This window comes from Cydia amplana, chromosome 7 (genome assembly GCF_948474715.1).
Source record: "Cydia amplana chromosome 7, ilCydAmpl1.1, whole genome shotgun sequence".
Classification (NCBI taxonomy): Eukaryota; Metazoa; Arthropoda; class Insecta; order Lepidoptera; family Tortricidae; genus Cydia; species Cydia amplana.
In genome coordinates, this window is record NC_086075.1 from 3,807,419 (window position 1) to 3,834,083 (window position 26,665).

Consider the following 26,665-nt stretch of genomic DNA (forward strand, 5'->3'; position numbering starts at 1 on the left):
TGTTTTAGTTCTTATATTTTTTGTCAAATAAATAAATTCGCTGCCGTTTGCCTTTTCTTTATCAGAGCTGTGAATAAATGTGAATCGTAAACTTAATCAGTAAGTATATAATAAGTAGATACACCTTCTACAAGAACATCTTTAATAATATTTATCACTAGCTGTTGCCCGCGACTTCGTACGCGTGGATTTGTATATAATATTGGTGGTTACATATTCTACATTAGCTTAGAACATTATGCAGCAAAAGATAGCAGTAGGGACTGTTAATCATTTGTTAATTATTATACACAACCTGGCTACGAAGTTTCAAGCCCCTAACTGAATAAAATTGTTCTCGATATAATCCCTCTCAACCTCCAGCATATTTTCAAGTCCACTATTTTAGTAAAACCTACTATCTAACTACCTATTTACGAAGTTTGAAGTTCCTAGCTTTAAATAAAATTTGATCTCTCTACCAACTTTCAACCCCTTCTTAAACCTTTTAGGGGATGAATTTTTAAAAAAAGCTGAAGTTACTTTTCATGGATTCTAATAATATTCCTTTATACATCGATTTGAATCGTGCCGCACTCAAATAAATGTTTGACCTCCATACAAATTTTCAACCCCATTTTTACCAGCTTGAGGGCTGAATTTTCAAAAATGCCGTAATTACGTTACTTGTATTCTAATAATATGCCTTTATATACAAAGTTTCAAGTCCCGCACACAAAAAAATGTTTGATCTCCATATAAACTTTCTACCCCTATTTAACCCTTTTAAGGGATGAATTTTTAAAAACGCTGAAATCACTTTTTTTTGTATTCTTATAATATGCCCTTATACAAAGATTCAAGTCCCAAGCTCATAAAAATATTTGATGTGCATACAAACTTTCAACCCCTTTTTCACCACCTTGGGGGATGAATTTTCAAAAACGCTGAATACAGTTATTTCAGCGTTTTTGAAAATTCATCCCAATTTTCAAAAACGCTGAAATAAGTTTTCTTGTATTTTTATAATATGCCTTTATACAAAGATTCAAGTCCCGCACTCAAAAAAATGTTTGATCTCCATACAAACTTTCAACCCCTATTTAACCCTTTTAAGGGATGAATTTCTAAACACGCTGAAATCACTTTTCTTATATTCTTATAATATGCCCTTATACAAAGATTCAAGTCCCGCAGTCAAAAAAATATTTGATGTGCATACAAACTTTCAACGCCTTTTTCACCACCTTGGGGGATGAATTTTCAAAAACGCTGAATACAGTTTTCTTCTCTTTTATTATAATACCTTTTTACGAAGTTTCAAGTTCCTAGCTTACAATAAAATTTGAACCCCAAGACAAACTTTCATCCCCTTTTTAACCCCCTTAGGGGTTGAATTTTTAATAATGTTCAATTAATGTTATTTTTTTTATTTTATGTTACGCGTTTAGAGTCTGGCTAATGAAAGTTGAGCCTGAGATTTATTTAAAACTTTTTAAATGGCAACTTTTTTTCCTATCAAATAAGCTGTCAGTTTCAAGCTGTCATTGAATTTCATAGTAATTTTATTGCCAGGTGCGGTTTTTATTGAAATTCCCGCGTTATCTCAGGCTCAACTTTCATTAGCCAGACTCTATAAGAAGTTTCAAAGAATTCGTAATGGATTCCATCTTTCAACCCCGTTTTAACCCTGTTAGGGGATGAATTTTTAAAAATGCTGATATTACTTTTCGTGTATTTTAATAATATATATTTTAACGAAGTTTCAATTTCCTAGCTCAAAATAAAACTTGAACCCCATACAAACTTTGGACCCCCATTTCATCCCTTTAGGGGATAAATTTTGAAAAATCCTTTCTTAGTTGCCAAATTTGGACTTTCTAGTACCAGCGGTTTGGGCTGTGCGTTGATTTAAGTCAGTCAGTCAGTCAGTCAGTCAGGTCTTTCACGTTTATATATATAGATAGATTTACCTTCTTCAAGAAGAAAGTACCTACTATCTTCACCAAACAGTTCACTTCTCTATTATTCAAGATTTGAATCATAACGGTTCGCGGAAATTATTTACTTGAACGCGTCAAATACAGTAGTTAAGTGGTTTTAATGGGTAACTCTAACTAGTTTAAATTCTTGTATTTTACCTATTATTTCCGTCCTTGCACCCATTTAAAAAGTAATAAAAGAAATGAATTATCGTTTAGGTACAAATAACGACGTCAGTTTAATGACTATTTTGTGTATAAAAAGCCTTCTTGAAAACGAACATCCACATATTGTCATAGTATTTCCAAGCGTATTGAATACAACTGGGCAATCATGTTTCTACCAACAATCTGGGTGGCGGTCTGCCTCGCCAGCAGTGCCGTCATGGCTGTCTCACATCTTGAAAAGCCGTATTACGAATTAAACGACGCCGAAAATCTCTTCAAAGATTTCGTGAAGCAGCACGGAAAACAATATGATGAAAGAGAGTATATCAAAAGGCTCCAAATCTTCAAGAATACTTTAAAAGATGTCAACTGGCGAAACGAGATGTTTCCTAATACTGTGTTTGCTGTAAACCACTTTGCTGATTTAAGCCCTGATGAGCTGCAGCAATATCTCGGTTTTAGGTCGTTAAATGGAACGGTTAAGAGATTGTCTATAACTGAATCTAATGGAGCAGTCACTGCACCTGACGCGCACGATTGGAGACAACATGGGAAAGTATCACACGTCAAATCTCGAGGGCAATGTGGCAGCAGCTTTATCTTCAGTGCTATTGGTATCTCTATTTCAATGTCCTTCGATGCTTTATGATTACATATTCTCTAGGAATTATTTAACTTATGTAATGCTGTTTACTTACAGGAAATATTGAGGGCCAGTACGCTATGAAACATGAACAATGCCTGGCTCTCTCCGAAGGACAGGCTCATGAATGTGGTCAAGATGGGGATCCTCATAAAGTCATGAAGTAAGTCTGTTTAAATTTGGAAAAAAATCGGAACCTGTATGTACTTAATTTTAAAAATGGTTTTATAATTACCAAATAAATTACAATTTTCTGCAATTACATCGAATATAAACACGGTTTTAAAGCATGACCCAGAAGACGGAACTACCTGACCTATGTCACGTGTACAGTAAGCTGCAGAGACAACTGACCCCCATGTAAACAAATTTTTGTGCAGGGGTCAGTTTTTTCTGCAGCTTACTGCACAACAAAAAATTGCTCCGCCCATCGATCTGGCCATTAATCTTTTCACATAAATACTATTGCATTTCAGTTTATAAATTTAAATAATATTGTGACTCGTTAAGAAAACCCTAGTCGCTAACTACTAATTAATTTTAAATTCCAGTGACCTTGCTAAAAGATGTCCCAATGGAAAAGCTGGAATTATGACCGAAGCTGATTATCCTTATGATGATTTAGAACCACCTTGCCATGAAAACTGCGGTAAGGCTGTAGCCAAAGTTATAAAAGGCGAAAGAATAGATGTTCCTGACGAAGACACGCTTAAACAGAAGTTGTATGATATCGGACCTTTGTCAGTAGGTGAGTACTTACGTCATAAGGAACCCTTATTACTTATACTTATGTACTTAAAAAAATTCTACTCAACAAATCAACATACATAATAGGTATAGTCACTTCTAATATAAAAGCCCTTATTGTTGCCTTATTGTGCTTAAGTTAATTTTTATCATAAACATAATTTACATTTTGCTTCAGGTTTAAACGCCGCCGACTTCTTCTATTACAAATCTGGTATTCTGGAACCCAACCGATGCAAAGGCAAGGAATCAGATTACGCCGTCCTCTTAGTAGGATATGGAGAAGGTTTGTAATTGAGTACCTACCTACATTAATGTTTTCGCAGTGCGTTTTATTTGGGGCGCCAGCATTATCCAGGGGCTACCCTAGTGCGTTGCGTTGCGTCGCGTTGTTTCGTCGCAGCGTCAACGTTGCGACGTTTTACATAGGTATATTTTTCATGGTATGCCACATGAATGCGTTGCGACGACGCGACGCAAACGCAACGCACCGCGTCATTGGGCCACCGCTATTCGATTTATATGTAACGGTTAATTCAACACCATGGCCACGGCTCATGGGAGCCTGGGGTCCGCTTGGCAACTAATCCCAGTAATTGGCGTGGGCACTAGTTTTTACGAAAGCGACTGCCATCTGACCTTCCAACCCAGAGGGTAAACTAGGCCCGGATTGGGATTAGTCCGGTTTCCTCACGATGTTTTCCTTCACCGAAAAGCAACTGGTATGTAAATATCAAATGATATTTCGTACATAAGTTCCGAAAAACTCATTGATACGAAATATCCAACGAGGCATGATTTCATATATACTTATTTCACAGAAAACGGTACACCGTTCTGGATAATCAAGAACGCTTGGGGAGAGAAATGGGGTGAGCAAGGCTACGTGCGCTTGCGTCGAGGTGTCAACGCGTGCGTGATGGGCACCTCCTACACGGCCACCGCTACCGTGGCTTAATAATTTGAAGAGCATTTAGCCGAATAATTTTAGTTTTTTGCGTTGTGTTTAGTTTGCAAACTTTTGTTTGTATTTTAGTTAGAAGCATAAGATATTTTCTATACTTACAATTTACAATTAAATTCGTATTACTTGTAAATAAACCCAAAAAAATTTTTTCCCAAAATTATTATCCTTTTATCAGGGGATATTAATGTCTTTAGGTATCATTATCCTTATTATAAAGTGTCTTAATTGTTGTATAAGGTGACAATAAGGTGACAACAAATAATAATGAAATCACCACGTCATGTGCAGAATAGCAAAAGCAATATCTTTTATCATTTTCATATTCAAAATTAGGCCACAGTCACATTAGTTCAAATAGAATCCTAAGAGTTGGTTAACTACTACTGATTTTTTGGCTGAGGCCTGAGTGACACTGTCGATCTTTGCTACGTCACTTACTTACTGTGTAAGTCCTGAGTGGACGCTCGAAGCGGAGCGTTCGGCGGGGTGTGCAGCGTGGCGTCGGGCTCACAAGTAATTTGAGCAGCGTGTACTAAGGCCGCTCCAATACGCTTGCATTTGTTTAACATGCAGGCCGCACGCCCCGCCCCGCTGCACGCCCAACTCGAGCGCCCACTCAGGCCTTACACTTACTGCTGTGGCGCAACGACCCGAAGTGCATCTTGGCCTCCGACACCAAAGACCGCCATGCTACTCTGTCCAAAATCATTCCTGTCCAGTCGACGTTAGCTATCCTACACTGAAGCAATGAAAAACCGTCCAAGTGCGAGTCGGACTCGCGTTCCAAGGGTTTCGTACATTAAGTCCGACTCACGCTTGACTGCACATTTCTAATAGGTTTTCCTGTCATCTAAAGTAAATAAATATTTTGTGTATTTTTTTCAAAATTGTTGACTCGGTAGTTTCGGAGATGAAAGGGGGGAATGGTCGGACAGACAGACAGACAGACGCACGAATGATCCTATAAGGGTTCCGTTTTTTCCTTTTGAAGTATGGAACCCTAAAAAAGAAAAACCGATGCCCGATATTTTCATTCAAAATACTTATAATTGTGTCAAAATAATACCTGTGCGAGTGCTTCGCCATGAGTTATTGTGATTAATTGATTATATAATGCACTGTAGGTATAGTTTGTCAAAGGACTGTCTCATTTCAAACATAGACAGAGATAATAATACTATCTTTGTCTTACACTAGTAGGTACTAGCACAAAAGGATGAGTATAGTTTTTTTGGTTCTTATTTACTGACAAATTGGTTTGACCAACTATAGTTATTTATCATCGGTAAAGTGTGAATTGACAACACCGATCAAGGGAAAATTCGAAGACATAGGTGTAATACTTATTTGATTTCTCGCCATTTTTTGCAATTTAAAAAAAAACGTCGTTTATTGTACACGTGCGCAAGGTGCAAGTGATTAATTATTATGTACTTGTGCCGTTTCTTTAGTCAGCCTGTGGCTCATAATTACACATCGGTAACTCGTGGCATTTAGGTAGGTAGCACTTAAAAGATTAGTGATGAGCATACATCGGTAACTCGTGGCACTTAGGTAGCACTTGACAGTTTCTAACAGACTAGTGATGTGACAATGATCTTCCTATACGAGTCGAGAAAAAGAAACCACTAAAAAAAGGAATTAATTAAACTAATCTTTTAAGTGCTACCTAAATGCCACGAGTTACCGATGTGTAGGTACTCATAATAGACACGTCGGAAATTTGTAATACAATAAATGTACTATGCACACTTCCAACAAGATGTACCTACTATTTTATTATTTTTATTTATCATTAGAGGTAGAAAAGCTCAATTTTTATAGAATTAATATTAATAAATAATATAGGTACTATATGGGATACACGCATGAAATAAGTAATAGGTAGCATTTCAATGCAAGGGAGGAAAGTGTGTTATTGTATTACTTAAGAGTTCCGAGATGTCTTTTATGAGCCGAGTAAATAATTCCAAAACAATCATGCATGAATATCCTTATTAAAGGCAAAAGAAAATAAAACAAAATGAAATGCAATGATGCCAAATTTATTTTAGTGCGAAAGAACAATAATATGCAACAAGTACTTAAACCAACTCCTTACACAGGGTAAATTTAGAATTTTGCTTATGATCTAAGTTGAAAAGCATTTCATAACTATTGAGAATGCGTTTAATGTGTGAAGCCAATAGGATTAAGATTAAGGCAAGGCTATGCAACATTACAGGTAGCCGTGTAGCCAGTACCCATCTTGCACGCGTCGACTCCTCGCCGCAGGCGTACATAGCCTTCCTCGCCCCAAACCGTTCCCCACGAGTTCTTAATCAGCCAGTACTGTTTTCCATTCTCTATGAAAAAAAAAAACATCAATGTTAATAAAGCCTGCAAAAACAAATTTGAAGGATACTCCTATTTTGCTTTGTTTTTCTTATAAGTAATTGAAAGAAAAACACAATTTCGTGATAAACGTATTTTACACAAAGGATTTTTGTTTTCAATATTGTTATTCCATTTCGTTGGAAGTTATAGCATCCAAATAAGTTTTATCGGATTTGTTACTTTAGTAAAACTGTATCCTAGTATCTATTACTTTCTAACAAACCTTCTCCATATCCCACCAAGACCACGCCATGGTCAATATCTTGCCCTTTGCACAGGTTCGGTTCTAGTATTCCCTTATGATAAGTATGAAAGTCCGCGGCGTTCAAGCCTATAAAAAAACCAAAACATATATTATTATGTATGTCTTTTTCAATTAAATAAATTTCGCTTTTCAGTAAAAAAAAAACCAAAAAAAATTATGTACATATATATTTTTAACTTTTTCTTTATCCCTTTCTATTTACCTTATGATGCGTTTCAGTTGTCTTAAAAATTAGTAACTTTAGCTCACTCTTCTTAAAAGGTTATTCGAAAATTAGATACGAGTGGATTATAATAACCCTGGAAAATATTCGACAATTTTTTTTTTCGACATGAGCCCGCACGATATAATATATAGAACGATGGTACCATCGCCCACAATGTTAACTGACAGTTCGTAAACATTAGGTATTGCAAAAGGCGTAAGGTCCACCAATGGACAGTTAAAAGTGTTGTTGCTTGTACCCACCAACTGCTAGAGGTCCATAGTTTGACAACAATTTTTTCAGCTCTTCTTCATTGGAGATTTTTACTTCTTTACCATCTGTTACCAAGGCAACTCCCTTACTCTTATCTTCATGACAGTCGTTTTTGGAGTCTTCATAGGGATAGTCTGCTTCCTTCTCCAACTTTTTATTTTTTTGAGCTAGTTCACTGAAATGAATGCTTGTTATAAGATTAATATTAAATTGTATCTTGAAGAACATTTGTGGGGCATGCCACGATCCCGGAGACTCACTCAGGCATAATATCTCCAGTTGTTCTCATTTTGCTAAAGGCGAGTTCTTGTACATATTTAAATATGTAGCCAGGATTATTCACCAGCAACTTGCTTGGGTGAATTTCAACAGGTCCAAAATTTACCTAATTTTGGTGGGATTTTTTATTTTTGTAGTTTATGTCTAAATTATGTATCGATAATACGTAACTAGTCACAATCGATATTGTGTAGTAATCGCCTTTCATTATACGTAGTAGTTTTAGAGATATTATGATTTTAATAATTTGGTTGCCACCAAAATTAGATTTACTGGCCACCATCCCTGTATCTTTAGGTATTTCAATAAAAGTAAACGAAATCTACCCTCAAATGGCTCCTTAAGCCAGTTGAGGGTAGATGAAAACATTACACGATCAAATAATGTAGGTTAAAGTCAGTGCAATTACAAAAAGTGAAATTTTGTTTTATTGTAAATGTAAATATGTTTTAATGCACTTAGTCATTAATGCTGTGAATACAAAATATAAATATATGACAGCAAATACAAAATTACTTAGTTATGGCTCATAAGTATCAATTTTGGTGGCATTAAGCAATTTGGTGGTCTTCAAATTACCACCAAAACCACCAAAATTGATGCACCAAAATTAGAACCATTGCATAAAAGTATATTTAAAAGTAAACCGCATCACTCACTTCAGTTTAAAGTTTATATTTTAAAAAAGAAACTATAAACATGATTTAAATACAGTTCACACAAAAACAACTACTTTTCGGTCATTAGTTAGATACACCACCAAAATTGCATTAAAAAGTATTTTAATTAGGTACACCAAAATGAGATACTTACGCGTTTGCTGGACAGATCTAGCGTCATACGACAGTCATACGACTCATTATCATCGCTAAGTGCCGGAGCAGAACTGAATTAATAGGTTACTACACGTTTGTTAGCCTTTATTGCTTTTCGTTCGACCAAAAAAACATTTTCAATATTTACCACCAAAATTTACTATTTTACCAGGACAACTATTAATGCTTAGTTTAGACTATCAATTCATGTACTAATCTTCACTTTTATTTTCTTATAATATACGTAGACTAATAACGAGTAAAAGTTTTTGAAGTTTTAGTTAAATCAATGGATGTTATGGTTCTACTATAGAAATCATTCAAGAAAAATGGATTCGGGACACTACACCAAAATTAGAATTGCGGCGAAAAAAATTTTTTTCATAAATAACAATACATTTTATAACATTTTGCGATATGGCTTAAGATAATAATTTGTGTAAGGTTTTCAGAAAAAAATACCACTGTGAAACAATTAGTCCACACTGTCATTATCAGCTCCGCCGCAAAAAAAATCGTTGAGATAATCACCCGCTTGCCTTATGGACCACGAAGTACCGTACTACAAGTACCTACCTACTCACCTGCGCGAGTTCTCGAAAATGATCTTCCACACACTCTATTGAATTGGGATTCATCTATCATCACTGACAGGACTATTTAATTGTAGCCAATAAGCCAGACATCGTGATAGTAAATCGATTTTCGAATCGCAATTAATACGTAGCAAGACCAGAAAAGGCTTAATGAACTTATTTTGGTAATGACCTTAATAGATCCTATTTTTAGGGTTCCGTACCTCAAAAGGAAAAAACGGAACCCTAATAGGATCACTCGTGCGTCTGTCTGTCTGTCCGTCCGTCTGTCCGTCTGTCACAGCCTATTTTCTCCGAAAATATTGGAACAATTAAGTTGAAATTTGGCACCCATATGTAAATTTGGAATTTTAAATATGGAGACCATTTTTGGGGGGTAAATGATACAATTTAAAAATAAAGTATTATCAAACTATATCGTGTTACATATCAAATGAAAGAGCTCATTGTAAGAATCTCAATATTTTTTTTAATTTTAGGATTGATAGTTTACTAGTTATTCTAGAAAATAGGCAAAAAATGACCATCCCCCCCTCCCATATCTCCGAAACTACTGGGTCTAAAATTTTCAAAATAATACACAAAATAGTTCTTTACCTACCTATAGATGACAAGAAAACCTATTAAAAATGTGCAGTCAAGCGTGAGTCGGACTTAGTGTACGGAATCCTTGGAACGCGAGTCCGACTCGCACTTGGCCGGTTTTATTCTGTAATCCTGACCTATACCAGTTTTATTAGTATACACATGGCCTGAGCTTCTGGAATAAGTTGGATTGATCAGGAATACTAAAATTCGTTTTTTTTACATGCAAGTGCAGGCAATTAATATTTAGGTAAGTATAGCAGCCAGTTAACGCTAGACTGGCTTCAATGAATAATTTCCTAAACTACTAATAAAACAATATAAATAAAAAAGCAAACCCACGTAAAAACGGCATCCATTATTCCTCCAGCGCAAGTTCCACAATCAAGACAGTCAAGGGCCTGTCCTTCGGATAAGGCTGGACATTGTTTGTGTTTAATAGAGTACTGCCCTTCAATTGCGCCTATGAACAATGTAAAAAAATGATATTTTCTCATGTGATTTTTGACAGTTATTAAAGACAAATACACATGGAACATTAAATAAAATAATAATATAAACTACTTATGTATAAATAAATTTAAAATAAACGCCTTATAAATAAAAAACGGCCTCCAAGTCACTGCCGATGGGCAACGTGCCTAGAAGGCTGGCCGCATTGCCACGTTGAATCGCAATGCTAATGCGTTGAGCAAAATATTGGCTAGCCCTCTGGTCCCTTGTGGCGTCTATAAGGCGAGCCGCTAAGGCCTTGGATATCCGGCGCGCGCTTGGCCCCCACGGCCCCAGCGTTTCGACCCCAAACGCATCAAAAATATAACTGCTGCCAAGGGTGGCATATTTGCGGCGTTTGAGGTCTTCTGCCATGGACGCAGCATGACCAGCATCTCTGCTGGTGCCCGAAAGGTGGGACGGCGCGAGGGTGTCAACGCAGGGAAGGGAAGATACGTAGAATAAATAAATTACATGATTTATTGAAAGGGTGAGAGGCTTTGTAAGACACAGTGTTACGAATGTTCGAATATTTCAAAAGTACCTACTAATTTCCGATATTTAAGCGGGGCACTGATTTTCTATTACCGTTGAAACAACAATATTAGAAATCAAAAGAGAAATCCGAGTTCAAGTCGTTTCATTTAGCAAGAAAAAAATAACGAATAAAATTCAGGAATGGAAAAACTACGGGGGATAAGTTCGCCTTTGTTGTATCTAGGCCTGTAGGGGCACGGCAGTACCCTCGCCAAGTCGAGCAAAATAAAGAGGCACGGCCGTACCATCCAATCTGGAAGCGCTTTAGGCCATTTTCGACGTCCTGTAATTTTGTGCTGGCTGAAGCTAAAGTCTATTTTTTCATTCCGTAGACTAAAATGACAGCCACAAATGTCAAACGTAGAAATAATGTGACCAGCTTAAAACATATAGTGCTGACCTTTGATTTCGGTTTGTGAATAACCGATATATATTAAATTAATTTTAGATTCAAAATCAACAATAAATGTAATCTACTCGCTACATGATAGGAAATAAACAATAAATAAAATCTAAACTTTAAATAAATGTCATATACTAAGAAAAAGTGACCAAGGCCTCCAGTGCCCCAGGCTGGAATCGAACCAGCGTCCTCTGCTATCGCGGCAGGTGCGGCAGGTAAAATCTACTCACTACTAATCTATTCAAACATTAAAAAAATAACATTGACGTATCGCCGACCTGACGCAACGCCAAATCGCTTTAAAATATTAGAAATATTGTGTATAGACCTAGATACAACATTTCTAAATACTTCAAAATGATGGCATTTTTACCTACACTATTTCACATTTTTAATACCTCTCCTAGTGTCCCCTTTTAGCACGTCACGGGTTATCCATTCATTGTGTTACAGACACTTCATCAACAAATATAAGTACCTCCCAATAGTTTATTTTCGGTTAGTATCGGTTGTAGCACATCACTATTTATAAGACGTAAAAAACTAGCAACCCATGAAATGTAATTTTAGTCTACGGAATGAAAAAATAGATTTTAGAACCCTGAATTTTCAGTAATATATAGGCGGCGCGATTCGGGAAAGGAATTAGAGATTCACTAGATATTAAATAGTGAAGATATGTGACGTTCCACGGCAAAAGGTACCTTTATGGCGACTGGCGCTTACGCTATTATTAACGCCGCTCCAATATTCAGCCGGGGAAATGGTACCTTTTGCCGTGGAACGTCACATATCTTTACTATTTCATATCTAGTGAATCTCTAAATCATTTCCCGAATCGCGCCGAGGGCTTAACATTCAATTTGAACTTGTAGTTTAAGAATTATGGTATGTCAAAGTTCCTTAATTTCGACACTGATTCACTCACTCACGATCATCATAATTCTAAGGTACTTCTAGCATACCCACAAGCTTCAAATTTTAAACATAAGTAGTTTTCAGCTTATCAAGCCATAGAAAACCTAAAAATATTGCCATATCAGTCAAGTTTTAAAGACCTAAGAACTGCGTAAGTAAGTTTGTAATCCCATATAAATATATGCTATTACAAAGTTACTGTTGCAGTACCTACAAATAGTAGGTAAAGTAAAGGTCCACTACGATGTACGATGTGAGTATGAATGAAGATGTGTTTAATTATGATATGTGTATACATAGTATGGGTATAAGCACCCGAAAAGAAGGACTGCCTACAAAAAGAGATGAGATCCCATCAAAAACATTACATGTAAAAAGGTGCAAGTCTCGCAACGCTTCTAATACAAAAAAAATTTGAGATGTAATGTGAAACCAAGTCGGTTAATTTAATCAGTGCCAGGGGGTGTTAAAACTGTATCAATAAGATATCTTTAATTTGTAATACATACATATAACGACTTGGCAATCGCACATAATGCTTTACTCGTACCGTACCTACTCGTAAATATGTGTAATGCTCAAACTGCAATTAGCGCTAGCGCTATGATCAAATAGAATTATTTTTAATAGGTGACGATGATCCTTACGCCATTATGCAGCCTATTGAGGGCCAAGTCATTATACGTATTACAAATTAAAGATATCTTATTGATACGGTTTTAACACCCCCTGGCACTGATTAAATTAACCGTCTTCGTTTCACATTACAACTCAAAACTTTTTTGTAGTAGAAGCGTTGCGAGACTTGCACCTTTTTACATGTAATGTTTTTGATGGGATTTCATTTACTCTGTATCTATGTTTCTCGTGTTTTTATTTCCATGTGCAATAAATACATACATACATACTACATAATATAATAAACAAGTAACATAGTGCGAGCTTACCAACAGCACTGAAGATATAGCAACTTCCACATCCTCCTTGGTTCTTAACATGAGTTACCGCATCTTTTTTCCTCCAGTCCAATTCAGTAGCCGTGGCCTCAGGCAATTCAGGGAGTACCGCTTTCGTCCTGTTTCCACTTGGGAGTTTGAAACCGTGGTATTGCTCCCGCTCATGAGGCTTCAGATCAGCAAAGTGGTTTACAGCAAACACAGTGTCAGGAAACTTGGCATTTCGCTCATTTACGTCTTTCAAGGTTTCCTTGAAAATCCCAAGCCTTTCATAATACTCCCTTCGGTTGTATACTTTCTTGTGCTCTTGGACGAAGTCCTTGAACAGATTCTCAGCGTCTTCCACGTCGTAGTATGGCTTGTCATATGCAGCCAAGACCGTGCTGCTGGCGAGGCAGACCGTCGCCAGGACAATCGGCACAAACATGGTGTTTATTGACTGTTATGAGCTTACTAGAACGTTACCAGTAGACCCACTGTTGATGTTACATTTTTACCCAGCCTTTTTATATAAAAAATATGAATTGTTTAAATACCTCAGTCTACCTCCACGTGTATTTTATGTCTCCAAATTTTTGGGATTGCGTAAATAATTTAGTTTTATTACTCCGATATATAATTTTTTTATGAAGGGTATAAACCTTGAAATACCTTAGTCAGTTTGAATATTTCCACGTGTTTTTTATGACTGAGTATTTAAAAATTAGTAACTTTTATCATTTAATGTTAAACTATTATATTTACCTACTTACATTTTATAATTACACGTGTTTTTTAACACGCTTTTATTAGGTCGACCTGGGGGCTGATTTTTGAATTTCGACCGCTCAATTTCGTGTATTTCGTGCAATAATATCTCCACTACTAGACATTTAAATTCTACTAAAAGATTTGAAAACGAGTGGTCAATACCACTAGATTCCCGATTTCTATCGCTCGTTTTTCAAAAATTAGACTTTCGCCGTTTTCTACCCATTTTCGAGTGACGAAATCGAGCGATGGAAATTCAAAAATCGGCCCCCATTATGTAACTGGGCGTTTTTCAAATAAAATGTACAATGAAAAATTTGGCTGTCCCACTGGTTAAACAATTTCTTTTCACGTTCTACTTGTTATTTGGTAATATGAGTGATATATAGTTTGATCCCAGAAGTGTTAGGCATTCAAAATAAATTTATAAAACGATGAATATATTCTCATTTGATAGATTTATCTTTAAAAAGAAAACAATAAATGCAAAATTCTTGATGTCCCACGTCGATTCTGCTACGTTTAAAGGCAAACTAAAACTATAACACCAATTATAATAAGAATTGAATGTGGTCAGTGGTCACACAGATAACTCGATGAGTCTAGATCATAAAAAGCGGCCAAGTGCGAGTCGGACTCGCCCATGAAGGGTTCCGTATTTAGGCGATTTATGACGTATAAAAAAAAACTACTTACTAGATCTCGTTCAAACCAATTTTCGGTGGAATTTTACATGGTAATGTACATCATATATTTTTTTTAGTTTTATCATTCTCTTATTTTAGAAGTTACAGGGGGGGGGGGGACACACATTTTACCACTTTGGAAGTGTCTCTCGCGCAAACTACACAGCCTATTTTCTCAGAAACTACTGGACCAATTAAGTTGAAATTTGGCACACATAATATGTAAGTTTGTGACCCAAAGACGGACATGTAACGTAAACAAATGAATTTTAAGTATGGAGGCCACTTTTGGGGGGTAAAAGAGCAAATTAAAAAATAAAGTTTTTCAAACTATATCGTAAACATATCAAATGAAAGAGCACATTTTGAGAATCTCAAATTTTTTTTTTATAATTTAAAAATAAATACTTTAGTAGTTATTCAAGAAAATAGGCAAAAAATGACCATTCCCCCCCTTTATCTCTGAAACTACAGGGTCTAAAATTTTGAAAAAAATACACTAAATAGTTCTTTACCTATAGATGACAGAAAAGCTATTAGAAATGTGCAGTCAAGCGCGAGTCGGACTTAAGTACTTAGTTTTTGATCCGACCCCTACGGGTTTTTTAAAGACATTTTACTCACTTTTCATTAAAAAAAAAACATATTGTTAAAAATACATGTAACGTAAAAAAATGAATTTTAAAAATGGAGGCCACTCTTGGGGGGTAAAAGGGGTCATCCATTAATTACGTCACACGTTTAGGGGGAGGAAGGGGGTCAAGAAAATGTGACATGTTGTGACATGGGGGAGGGGGGAGTCACAAACATTGTGATGTCACTTTAACTTCATCAGTAACCGAAAATTAATTTATATTTTTTTATTCGCTGTACAGTTAAATAATGAGATTTTGGATGTAACTTTCGTTGTGTTATAAAATTAGTAATATTTATATACCAAAAATATTTTTTTATTAAAAAAATAATGCCGAGTTAATATTGTCGATTTCGTTGAAAACAAAATTGCCTAAAATGTGACGTCACACCAGGGGGGGAGGGGTTTGCAAAATGTGACCAAGTGTGACAAGGACCCCTCCTTGGAAGGGGTAAAAAAACCTAGAAATTCGTGTGACGTAATTAATGGATGATCCCAAAGGGCAAATTAAAAAAATAAAGTTTTTCACACATATCAAATGAAAGAGCTTCAAAGAGTACTGGGTCTACTGGGTCTAAAATTTTGAAAACAACGGGTTGCACTCCGGGAGTGCCGACAGAAGTGAAAACTCAATGACTAGTCCAAAATGTCTGCAGCACTATGTATAATTGACCCATTCTCCTTTCTATTGAAAAACTTTAGTTCCGAAATTGCTGGTTGAGCTTGTTTAAAATTCGAAATTCAAATTTGTAGCGTTAATTGTTTAAGATTCGAATAGAAATTGTAAAGTTACCTTGCAGACCTCGCATCTAAATATATTTGGTCATGATATTTTGAGTTTTATTCACCAGTAGGTACACTTTTATTAGCGATTTCATCAAGATGTAGCTTTATTGAATTATATTTGAGTGATATAAAGCAGGGATGTTGCGGATGCAGATTTTTTGACATCCGCGGATGCGGATGCGGATATTTAAAGGCACACATCCGCGGATGCGGATGCGGATGCGGATGTCAAGATTAGGTACTTAGAAAACGTCAATATTACATTTTTAGTATTTTTTAATTAAAAAAAAACGAAACGTTTAGTATTTGAGCAAGAATATAGGTGCGTTATATTTAATAAACAGTAACTTGGCCGACTTTACTGGATCTAGACGATTTCGTTATAGGTAATGACGAAATTACCTAGCACTTACGACGCCGCTAAGACGTTCCTGTACCGACTTGTTCGACATCCGCATCCGCATAAGCTCCGCATCGATTTTATGCGGATGCGGATGCAGATGCGGATGTTGAAAATAATGCGGAAGTTCCCTGTTCCCTGAAGGAAGTTCGCAACATCCCTGATATAAAGTTAGGGATAGCAGCCGCATCCGGCCTGATGAGATGAGAAATCAGCTTGGGGTACCGCAGGGATCGTGCTTGTCAAATACTCTGTTTAGCATCCTCCTAAATGATCTCCCACAAATAATAAAAGGGTGCGACATCTTTATGTACGCGGATGACGTCACAGCGATCGTCACCAGCTCGTCTTTACCGGAACTGGAAACGAAGGTAACCGACACGCTTAAACAGCTTTGTAACTGGTTTACAACAAATGGGTTAGCCCTCAATAAAGACAAAACCTTCGTCATGAGACTTAATCTAAATGGCCACACATCCAGGCCCATGACCGCATATGCCGGTGACGATGCTGTCCGTCAAGTAGCGGACATAAAGTTATTAGGTTTTACCATCGATAGTGGCCTGAGGTGGAACGTACACATCGACCATCTGTGCGCGAGGCTGGGCAGCGCGTGCTACGCTTTAAAGCGTCTTGCGAGTACTGCGAACAGGGACGTCGTCAGGAGTTGTTATTTCGCAACCGTGCACTCGCTCATTTCGTACGGCACCGAGCTATGGGGTGGAGCCGCTGACTGGCGTCGGGTTTTCTCATTACAAAGACGAGCTGTACGCGCAATAGCATGTGTTTCTGATGACGTCTCTGCTCGTCAGTATTTCACAGAATACAGTATATTAACACTACCCTGTGTACTTATTCAACAAATAGCTATATTTACTCACACCAACTCAAACAAATTTACTGTAAAACAGGTAAATCCAAATCGCCATCTGCGTAGCAACAGAAACGCGGGCTGCCTAGTATCTGTGCCACATAAGTTAACAAAAAGCGGACGATCAGCCTATGTACTTGGTCCACGCATATACAACCACCTGCCTAAAAGTATCAGGGATGCACCTTCCTTCCATAATTTTAAAATGAAACTAAAACATTGGTTACTAAAATCACCGTTTTATGATATCGATGAATATCTTTCATGCAGAATTGATAATTGATGACATACTTACCTAAATAAAATTAATTATATCAAATAAACATGTAAGCATACTACGCTACGACATATGTATTAATAATTAATAATTAATAAGTATATCTACAATGATATTTCAAATTTTATGTACCTAATCTTTGACTTGTAACCTAATGTTATTAATAAATTTTCATTTTCATTTTCATTTTACAAGATTAGAACCTTTTTCATGTAATGTTATTGAGTTTTTCTTTATTGAGTTAAATGCCATCTAAATGAGTGGCCATCTAAATCTTACGGTCACGTGATCGCTTTACGCTGTCTCGAGTTTATCATTTTTTTCCCCACCTCAAAAAGTGCCCAGCGCCGCTAAAGAAGTTTTCACTTCAAAAATACACGAGCGCTTTCCAAAAAAAGTGTACATTTCATTCATGTCTTCAAAATATTGACTTCTTGGGCTCATTTTACTCAGAATCATTTGTACATTCACGCCTCATACATAAAAAAATGTGTCCAAAAATTTCCTTTCCTGATCGTCACATTCTTGTATGAATTTTTTTTTTATTTCTATGAATGTGACGCACTGGGAAAATTTGTTTTCATACAAAATTTTGGGACACATTTTTTCATGTATGAGGCGTGAGTGTACAAATGATTCTGAGTAAAATGAGCCCAAGAAGTCAATATTTTGAAGACATGAATGACATGTACACTTTTTTTGGAAAACGCTCACACTAAATAGTTCTTGACCTAAAGATGACAGGAAAACCTATTAGAAATGTGCCGTTTTTAATGGGTTTTTAAAAACATTTTATTCACTTTTCATTAAAAAAAAAACATATTGTTAAAAAATATGTAATGTACGGAACCCTTGTAACGCGAGTCCGACTCGCACTTGGCCGGTTTTTACACATAGGTATGTACATTAGGTACCTAATACTTAACTCATAATGCCGCCTGTGTTACATAGTAAAAGTAGGTACTAAATGGTACATTTACATTTATTTCACAGTGTTGCACCCTTTATAAGCGGATGAATTTTGGATATGACGTAGATAAGACGTTAGTATATATTTAAAAAAAATATGGTTATTGTGCCAAGAATGGAAGTCATTATACAGGGTGTTACAATTTTTTCTTTTAATTTTTTTTAATAACGGAATGAGATAGAGAGCTGTAATTTTTTCCAACAATGGCCTTTAGTTCCAATAATATTTAAGCAAAATTGGGGATCCGTCCGTCTCATAGATTTGGAGGAAAAAAATAAAATAGTTTTGGGGTTTATCGGATATTATAGACCCCCAGGGGGTCGGAGGGGGTTGAAACTTTGTGCTTTGTGTCAAATCTCCCCGTTATTCCATACTAAAATTATACTGCTATGATATGCACGGTACTAACTGGAAATATATGAAAAGTAGACGAGTGAAGTTTTCGTGATTTTATATTGAGCCAACAGATTTGGTTAAAGTCTGCTCTTGCAAGTATAGTTTTTGTGTGATATTTTTCATGACATTTGCCAATTATTAATCAAATATATAAATTAAATACCTACCTAAAAACTACAATTTTGCGATTTTATCTAGAAGTGTAAATTCCGCGTTTGGATTTCGATTTGATAAGTTCTCTAAAAATTTTAGGGGAGTGTTCAAGAAAGAAAAGTCAGTTTAAAATTCAAACCATGGTATACCAAATTTATTTGTTTCCAATAATTAAATGATGATGATGTAAATTAAACAAAAGACAATGATTAAGGAGATTGCATTGATTAATTGAATTGAATTGAATTGCAGTATGCTTTTCTGTTACGATTCACGTTGCACACATGGTCGCCATTTTTGTCGCTTTGCCATGTAAACCATGGGAAAAGATAAAATATGTATGTTAATTTAAGCCAAGATGGCAAGATGCGAGCCAAGAAACTGCTTTTTACTCCTCAGATTTGATTTAGAATTTTGCTATGATCTGTGATGTAGTGTTTCATGATTTTTTGAATGCTCCGAAAAGGTATAAAAATAGATGATTATGCCACAGTGGATTCAGCTATGTAAGACCCAAGGCCGCATGCGTTGACTCCTCTCAACATTCTTACGTAGCCTGCCTCGCCAAAGACTGTTCCCCACGAATTCTTGATTATCCAATACTTTTTGCCGCTTTCTGCAAATGAAACATTGTCGAAACGTTAATGTTGAGTACCTCACACATTCTTTAAACGTATTCTTGCGGATCACTCATGGTGGAAATGAGTAGAGATTCAGCATAGGCACAAATACTGCATACAATGCAAGGGAACCTTGTGCGAGTCAAAATCGAAACACGTATTTCTTTCGCCCATAAATAGATTATCGTAAAATGGGGTGAGTAGGGACAAAACTGACATTCAAACCTCGATAAAACTCTATTTTTTCATGTGGAAAACTGATTTATATACATAATAAATGTTCCGGGCGTTTGTATTACCTTTTTTTTATGATTTTGTGTAGTTCCATTTCGTAACTTAAAAGATAAACACGAAGTAGTAGCAAATTCCACCTCACCCCGTAGTTGGGGTGAGGAGGGATTTCCTACTAAGGTGTTTTGATAATTGTTTTGGGATTATGAACATTATATATATAATAGCTTGGTTTGTTATTACGTAGCAGTAGCCTGTAAAAATCAACTCACCCCTCTGTCATCCCTTCTCTCCCCATTCATAACCCAACTGCCCTCGTAATCCCTACTCACCCCATTTTACGGTACCTATTTCAAACGAAAGTACGTCATAACCCTGCGTACTCCCTCGCGCTTCAGCATCAGTTCAAAAATACACTCCACAAATAACCCTTAATCGTTTATCTGAGATGATGGGCGATGATGAATTTATCATTTTAACTTATGTATTTGGATGAAAGAAATAAATATAGGTAACAAGCTTCTATTAAGACTTGTCAAGTTTTATGATTAACGCTCAGTAACAACTCTGTTAGTGACAAAAATGTTATATGATCATAAATAATCACGTTATTTCTTGATGATGATAATGATGACTTCCTTATATTTTATTGTGTTATTGAAATATTACTGAGTAGAATAATAGATAATGATTGTATAATAAAAATAATATAAACTTATTGTAGCTGTAAAATTTCTACAAACCTTCTCCGTATCCCACCAAAAGCACGGCATGGTTAATAGGTTGTCCTTTGCACTGATCAGGCAGTAGTATACCACCGTGATAATATCGAAAGTCCGCGGCGTTTATAGCTGCATCAAAATAATAAAAAAATTAGCCAAGAGTATCTTATGATACTCTGCAATTGGATTTTGGTTCTTGTAAGGAATATAATTATACCTTTCCTTACAAGAACCTAAATCAGATTCCTTTCAAGCATTAAAGTGTCCAACGTAATCAATTTTTATTATTATCATATCATATTAATTATGTTACGTCTTGTCTTCTTCTTTTATTTTGCCTCGAATAAACGCTCTCTATTCTATTCTATTCTAAATTTTTGTTTTCACTGTCTCACAAGTTAAGGTTATCTATGTCGTTTTTGCAACAGCAATGCAAAGTAGGTACACTAGGTACGAGTATTGCTGCCGACGGAATTGCTGAAATCTCTAAGATCAAATATCTAAGACGGTGATAATAATTTACATTTCGGATATTGATGTTAAATTCATGTAGGTACATACCTACCTACTTACTTTATGAAAATGTTTTCTTTATAGTAGTAATAGAATAAGGCAAGAAAAAAAATAGGTATAAACGGTCAAACGGTCTCTGAGAAAAACGGTTTTTGTACAGAACAGTAAAAACTACAAAACTAAACAAACAAAATATTACTTAAATTTTGTCATTTCATTCAGCTTTTATTTTAAATTACATCTTTATTTGGTTATAAATCATATTACTAAGAACGCCTGTTGTTTACCTCTGCTTGTGTTTCTGTTTCCTTTTGTTGATGTTTGCAACTAGTATTTGTATTGTATTGTATTAGAAGTACGTTTATCTTTCTAAAAACTATTGTAACCGAAACTTACCAATTGAGATAGGTCCACGGTTGGCTAATTCGGCCTTCAACTGTTCTTCGTCCATTATTTCTTTCTGTACACCTGTTGTGCACTGGACAATTCCCTTGCTAGGTTCATTTTTACATTCTCCTTTGGCTGCTACGTAGGGGGGATAATCCCCTTCCTTCTCCAACTTCATTGATTTTGAAGCTAATTCCCTGAAATTAACGAATGTTATACACGGCGGGAAGAAATGGAAGAAATTTTAACCTTATGTAATTTTATTTTAAGTTCTAATTTCTTCAATAAAATATCTCGAGTTATCAACTTCTTCCAACATAGTACGTAAAATTATTAATAAAAAAAAATGTAGTACGTAGTAGTCAAATAATTTTAACATCAATGATAGCTATTGTTAGTTTGGAGGTTAGGTTAGGTTAGCTTATATCAATAACAGCTATACTAAGAGGGTGCTTAGAGGCAAGGGGTATAGGTATAAAGTTATAGGGATTGTTAGAAGAGTGGTTAAAGCAAATAATGAATTAAATGACATATTTAACGGCTGTAAAATAAAGCCTTTGATCTGTTACTGCAAAGTCTGTGCAGTGCTAGACTGACTTCACTATCAATGGGGTTGGCAATTGTCAAAGGTTTGCATAGATGGCGCCATCATAACTTGCCCCTTTTTCTATGAGATTTGGCTTAAAGGGCATTCAAAAAACAAAAATTTGACACAATTCTAGGGAATGACAGGACAAGCTACAGCACAATTCTAGGGAATGACAGGACCGGCCAACCGCATTAATACTGACTCTTAGTACAACACAGTGAAGGGTAGCTCTGTAGTTTTTCCTATATTATATTGACAATATGTTTCTTTTTCTTTCATTAAACCCCACACTATTTTCACTTGATTGGATTAAATAAATTAGAAGTAAACGTACTGCATAACTCTTTTCATGTATCCTCCTTGGCAAGTTCCAACATTAAGGCAGTCAAGAGCTTGTTTTTCGGAGAAAGCTACGAGCTCGCCATGTTTAATGGCGTACTGCCCTTCAATATCGCCTGTAAAAAAAAGTTAAACAAATATATTTTCCAGTGGAGAATTTAGTGTGTTCAACTTCTTCCCGTACTTATAATTGAACCATACCGTACTGAACATTGTATCCACTTCACTCATCGCTACTAATGACAATGTTATAAGAAAGCAACACTCAACGTAGTTTTTCAACACAGCAAAGTAGTCGCAAAGATTATATTAACTATAAAATCTACCGATCAATGATAAGATAGGTAATTAGATAGAATAGAAAAAGAAACATACCAACAGCACTGAAGATGAAGCAGCTGCCACATCGTCCTTGGTCCTTAACACGTGTAACCTTATTTTGTTTTCTCCAGTCAAATGAATCAGGCGCACTATCCAAGCCCTCGGTGATTTCCACATTCGTCAAATTTATATCTTTTGGGAGTTTAAAACCATGGTAACATTCTAACTCGTGAGGCTTCAAATCAGCGAAGTGATTTAATGCAAATACAGTATCGGGAAATTTCTCATTTTGCTCATTTATAGTTATTAAGGTTTTCTTGAAAATTGCAAGCCTTTGGTTATACTCTCTACGGTTGTATACTTTGTTATGCTCTTGGACAAAGTCCTTGAACAGGCTCTCGGCGTCTTCCACGTCGTAGAAAGGCTTGTCAATAGCTGCAGCCAAGACCGTGCTGCTGGCAAGGCAGACCGTCGCCAGGACAATCGGCACAAACATGATGATTGCTGATACTTATGATCTTACTAGAACGGTACCAGTAGATTCACTGATGGTGTTTCAATTTTTCGCAGCGTTTTTATATAAAAATTAACCAATGAAATGCTTAGTTACTTACACGTGTATTTTATTTATTAAAATGTTTGAGATTTCTTAAAAATGTTTGAACTTTCTGGTAATTTTTATGTTATGAGAAATATTATGTGTACACGTGTTTCATCGTGGCAGTAAATAATGTATTTTTCAATGGTGGCTCAAAATAATTGGATGTTGGATTCCAATATCTACACCACCATAGGCATTATAGCAGGCGCGAGGAGAGGTAATTGGTTATCGAAAACTCTGAGACTGTTTAAGGAATCAGTGTACGATATTCCTGTTCTTGGGATGCCATCCGACACTATGGCATCCAAACTTTACTCAGTGGAAGTCCCCAAAAGGGAGGACTGGTCAAACAGTCAAATTAAGTGGAAAGAAGGAAGCCTGAGGTGGTACACTGATGGCTCGAAATCCGGATCTGAAGTAGGCTGCGGAGTATACGGTGAAGCGCCTAGGGAAAGCATCAGCTTAAACCTAGGACGTTTTTGCTCTATATTCCAGGCAGAGGTATACGCCATTCTAGAATGTGCGTCAATCAATCTGCAAAGCAACTACGGTAATCACACAAACTATATCCATTCGGATAGCCAGGCGGCACTCTTAGCCCTAACCTCTGATGTCACCACATCGAGGCTGGTTGAGAACTGCAGGCAACTATTGAACAACCTTGGAGCCAGGAACAAAGTTGTTCTACGTTGGGTCCCAGGGCATGCGGGTATCGTAGAAAACGAAAAGGCCGACGAACTCGCGCGAGCAGGGGCTAAGGGGAAAAACTACAGTCCTGAGCCGTTTTGTGGTATCCCCAAAAGCCTAACGCGGCTCACCCTAAAGACCTACTGTCAATACACAACAATTCAACTCTGGAGGGAAACAACAGGTTTGAACCATTCCAAAGCGCTTATCAAGGCCTTCAACAAAAAGGCGTCCTCGAACGCCTTAGCGCTGTCTAGGAACCAACTGCGCAACTTGGTAAGGGTGCTTACTGGGCACTGCTGCCTAAATAAGCACATGCAAACCATGGGGAAACGTGACATGGGGTGGTGCAGACTCTGTATGGAGGCAGAGGAGACGCCCTTGCACATCCTCACAGAGTGCTCTTGCCTAATGCGTACTCGTGACTTAATCCTGGGCGGACACATATTGCGCCCGGAGGAGGTAAAGTCTCTCGAGATCAAAAAGATCCTGCAGCTGTTTGAAGTTGCAGGTTTGGATCGAGAGTTGTATAGTAGGTGGCGATCACAATAGATCAGCGATGGTCGCAGTGATACATAGGCTTTGGAGCCTTATATAGCCCCTAACAAGAAGAAGAAGAAGAATAGTCATTATTATATAAATTCGTTTCAAAACATTAGCATCCGTAAATATGTAGTTAAAACTATAACCACTATTAAAAACGGTGTATTAACAATGTAAACATATTTGTTATTATATCTTTGGTAATTAATTATGTAGGCCTTATTCAATGAGCTTAAAGAGGTAAGGTACCTTTTACATGTTCATGCGACCAGCTGAGAGTTTTCCACCGCGATAAAATTGACAGACGACTTTTAAATTCACAGTAACATCAGTCAACTACTATCTTTTGACCAAAGTTAGGAGGAGGGATTCATAATTCATATTTTTTTATTGCATGAAAGTGAGAGAGGCGATGACTTAATTTATTTACTTTCTTTGCTGACGAGACCACAGCTCCGGCTTATAGCTGGGGCCATAACCGGCCACGCCTCATTTAACAAGCACCTACTAACCCTTCGTGTTACAGATAGCCCCCTCTGCAGAGCATGCATGGAGGCAGAGGTGACAGCCGCCCACGTCATTCTAGAATGCCCAGGGGTGGCAGTGTACCGGGCACAACACCTCGGCTCGCCGGGGTCTCTCCCAGAAGTCGTCGGCAACGTCAAGGGTCTGTTAGGCTTCTTGGTAGAAGCAAGAATAGTGCCGCCAACCCATCACGCAAAATAGGCGCAATATTATGACGTCGAGTTGCGGAAACCAAGCCCGCGAAAACCTATAACCTATACTTTCTTTGTTTTTGGGTAGCTGCCGTTCCTCAACCCACCAACAGAGCGGCAGCTCACGTCCACGAGGATTCATTACGTATCGCTCTTTACCAGTTAACGATGTTTCACCCGGGATGCTATTGGTCATGTCAGAGTTTATAAATTTTACTTCAGAAAACATGTGGATTTTTTATTCCCTTATAATTACAAACATTGCTGTGCATGTGACTATCTAATGGGCTTACCTAATCAATCGTGCCAGGAATAGACAAAAACAACAAAAAAAATATCTCAAATCTTAAATAAATACAAATCAGTTGGCTTTGTCAGTGGTGGATAGAAAAAGACCCGACGGATGCTCGCTTGCGCCTTGGTTTTTGGGACGACCTTTGGCGTGGGATGTGACCTGCGTGGATACTTTGGCCCCATCCCATGTCCAGCGCTCGGCCCGGAAACCGGAGACGGCTACAGAACCCCAACCCAACAAGCCCAACTTAACAAGCGCCGCAAATTTGCATTTTTAAAAGACAATTACCTACATATTTGCGGCGCTTGCAGTCGAAACCTTTGGGCCATGGTCATCAGACACCAGACAAGTTGTGAAAGAAATTTCAAAAAAACTTGTTTGGGCGTCTGGCGACTTTCGGGCGGGCGGATATTTCGCTCAGCGGGGAAACGCAGCAAGCGTTCTGGGGACGATGCCCCAGGCAACTTTAGGTTTTTAATGTTATTTGTAATATGTAAGTATCTTGTAAATTTACTTTATTGTAATAAAAATAATTAATTTATTTAATTTATTATATATTATATTAAACCTACTCATTCTTATCTTTAGAATTATTATCATTTATACCTGATACGTGTATCATAAATACTTTGTTTATTTGTCACAAAAAAAAATTTTTTGCACCCGGCACTGTTTATACTCAACATTTTTCCATTGGCTGGTATTTAAAAAAATAATCATATCTATAGTTATTGTAATATTATCAAGTTTAATATTTTCGCGTTACAAAAAGAATTCCAATGATTTAACGGGTTTTTGCATTGTATTGTAATCACATTGTAATGTTATAGAAACACGTATCATTGCTAAACTAAAACAAATTACCTACCTACTGTGACGAATATTTGATAGGTACCTACACACTTTTATTGCTGACTGTATTTCCTGTACGTCTATGAGTTCTCCTTGAGACCTATCTAATGAGCCTAAACTCGTTATGCTTGTGTTTTTCC

General features: G+C 36.7%; 2 protein-coding genes across 2 annotated transcripts; one reads left to right on the plus strand and one right to left on the minus strand.

Moving 5' to 3' along the window:
- The first annotated feature begins 2,298 nt into the window (after positions 1 to 2,298).
- LOC134649809 (procathepsin L-like) lies at positions 2,299 to 4,517 on the plus strand. Its single transcript, XM_063504637.1, has 5 exons — positions 2,299 to 2,743; positions 2,830 to 2,935; positions 3,324 to 3,520; positions 3,698 to 3,805; positions 4,341 to 4,517. Exons 1-5 carry the CDS (start codon positions 2,347 to 2,349, stop codon positions 4,475 to 4,477), a joined length of 945 nt encoding a protein of 314 aa, XP_063360707.1. The 5' UTR covers positions 2,299 to 2,346; the 3' UTR covers positions 4,478 to 4,517.
- A 2,148-nt stretch (positions 4,518 to 6,665) lies between these two features.
- Positions 6,666 to 23,386, minus strand: LOC134649735 (uncharacterized). The gene is made up of 9 exons (XM_063504566.1): positions 22,886 to 23,386; positions 22,506 to 22,626; positions 21,592 to 21,779; positions 19,661 to 19,725; positions 13,178 to 13,625; positions 10,223 to 10,343; positions 7,596 to 7,780; positions 7,086 to 7,193; positions 6,666 to 6,831 (listed from the first exon to the last, which is right to left on the minus strand). The coding sequence occupies exons 1-9, from the start codon at positions 23,325 to 23,327 to the stop codon at positions 6,695 to 6,697; spliced, it is 1,815 nt and encodes a 604-aa protein (XP_063360636.1). The 5' UTR covers positions 23,328 to 23,386; the 3' UTR covers positions 6,666 to 6,694.
- Between the last annotated feature and the right edge of the window lie 3,279 nt (positions 23,387 to 26,665).

What these genes read in the sequence shown, in the direction of transcription:
- LOC134649735 (XM_063504566.1), bottom strand. Translation starts at nt 23,327, where the DNA reads ATGTTTGTGCCGATTGTCCTGGCGACGGTCTGCCTTGCCAGCAGCACG. An exon ending in ATAATGGATGCCGTTTTTAC is followed by an intron (nt 7,781 to 10,222) that starts GTGGGTTTGCTT and finishes CATTCATTTCAG; the next exon opens with TGAACTAGCTCAAAAAAATA. An exon ending in CTATGGACCTCTAGCAGTTG is followed by an intron (nt 7,194 to 7,595) that starts GTGGGTACAAGC and finishes GTTTTTTTATAG; the next exon opens with GCTTGAACGCCGCGGACTTT.
- LOC134649809 (XM_063504637.1), top strand. Translation starts at nt 2,347, where the DNA reads ATGGCTGTCTCACATCTTGAAAAGCCGTATTACGAATTAAACGACGCC. An exon ending in GATCCTCATAAAGTCATGAA is followed by an intron (nt 2,936 to 3,323) that starts GTAAGTCTGTTT and finishes TTTAAATTCCAG; the next exon opens with TGACCTTGCTAAAAGATGTC. An exon ending in TATCGGACCTTTGTCAGTAG is followed by an intron (nt 3,521 to 3,697) that starts GTGAGTACTTAC and finishes ATTTTGCTTCAG; the next exon opens with GTTTAAACGCCGCCGACTTC.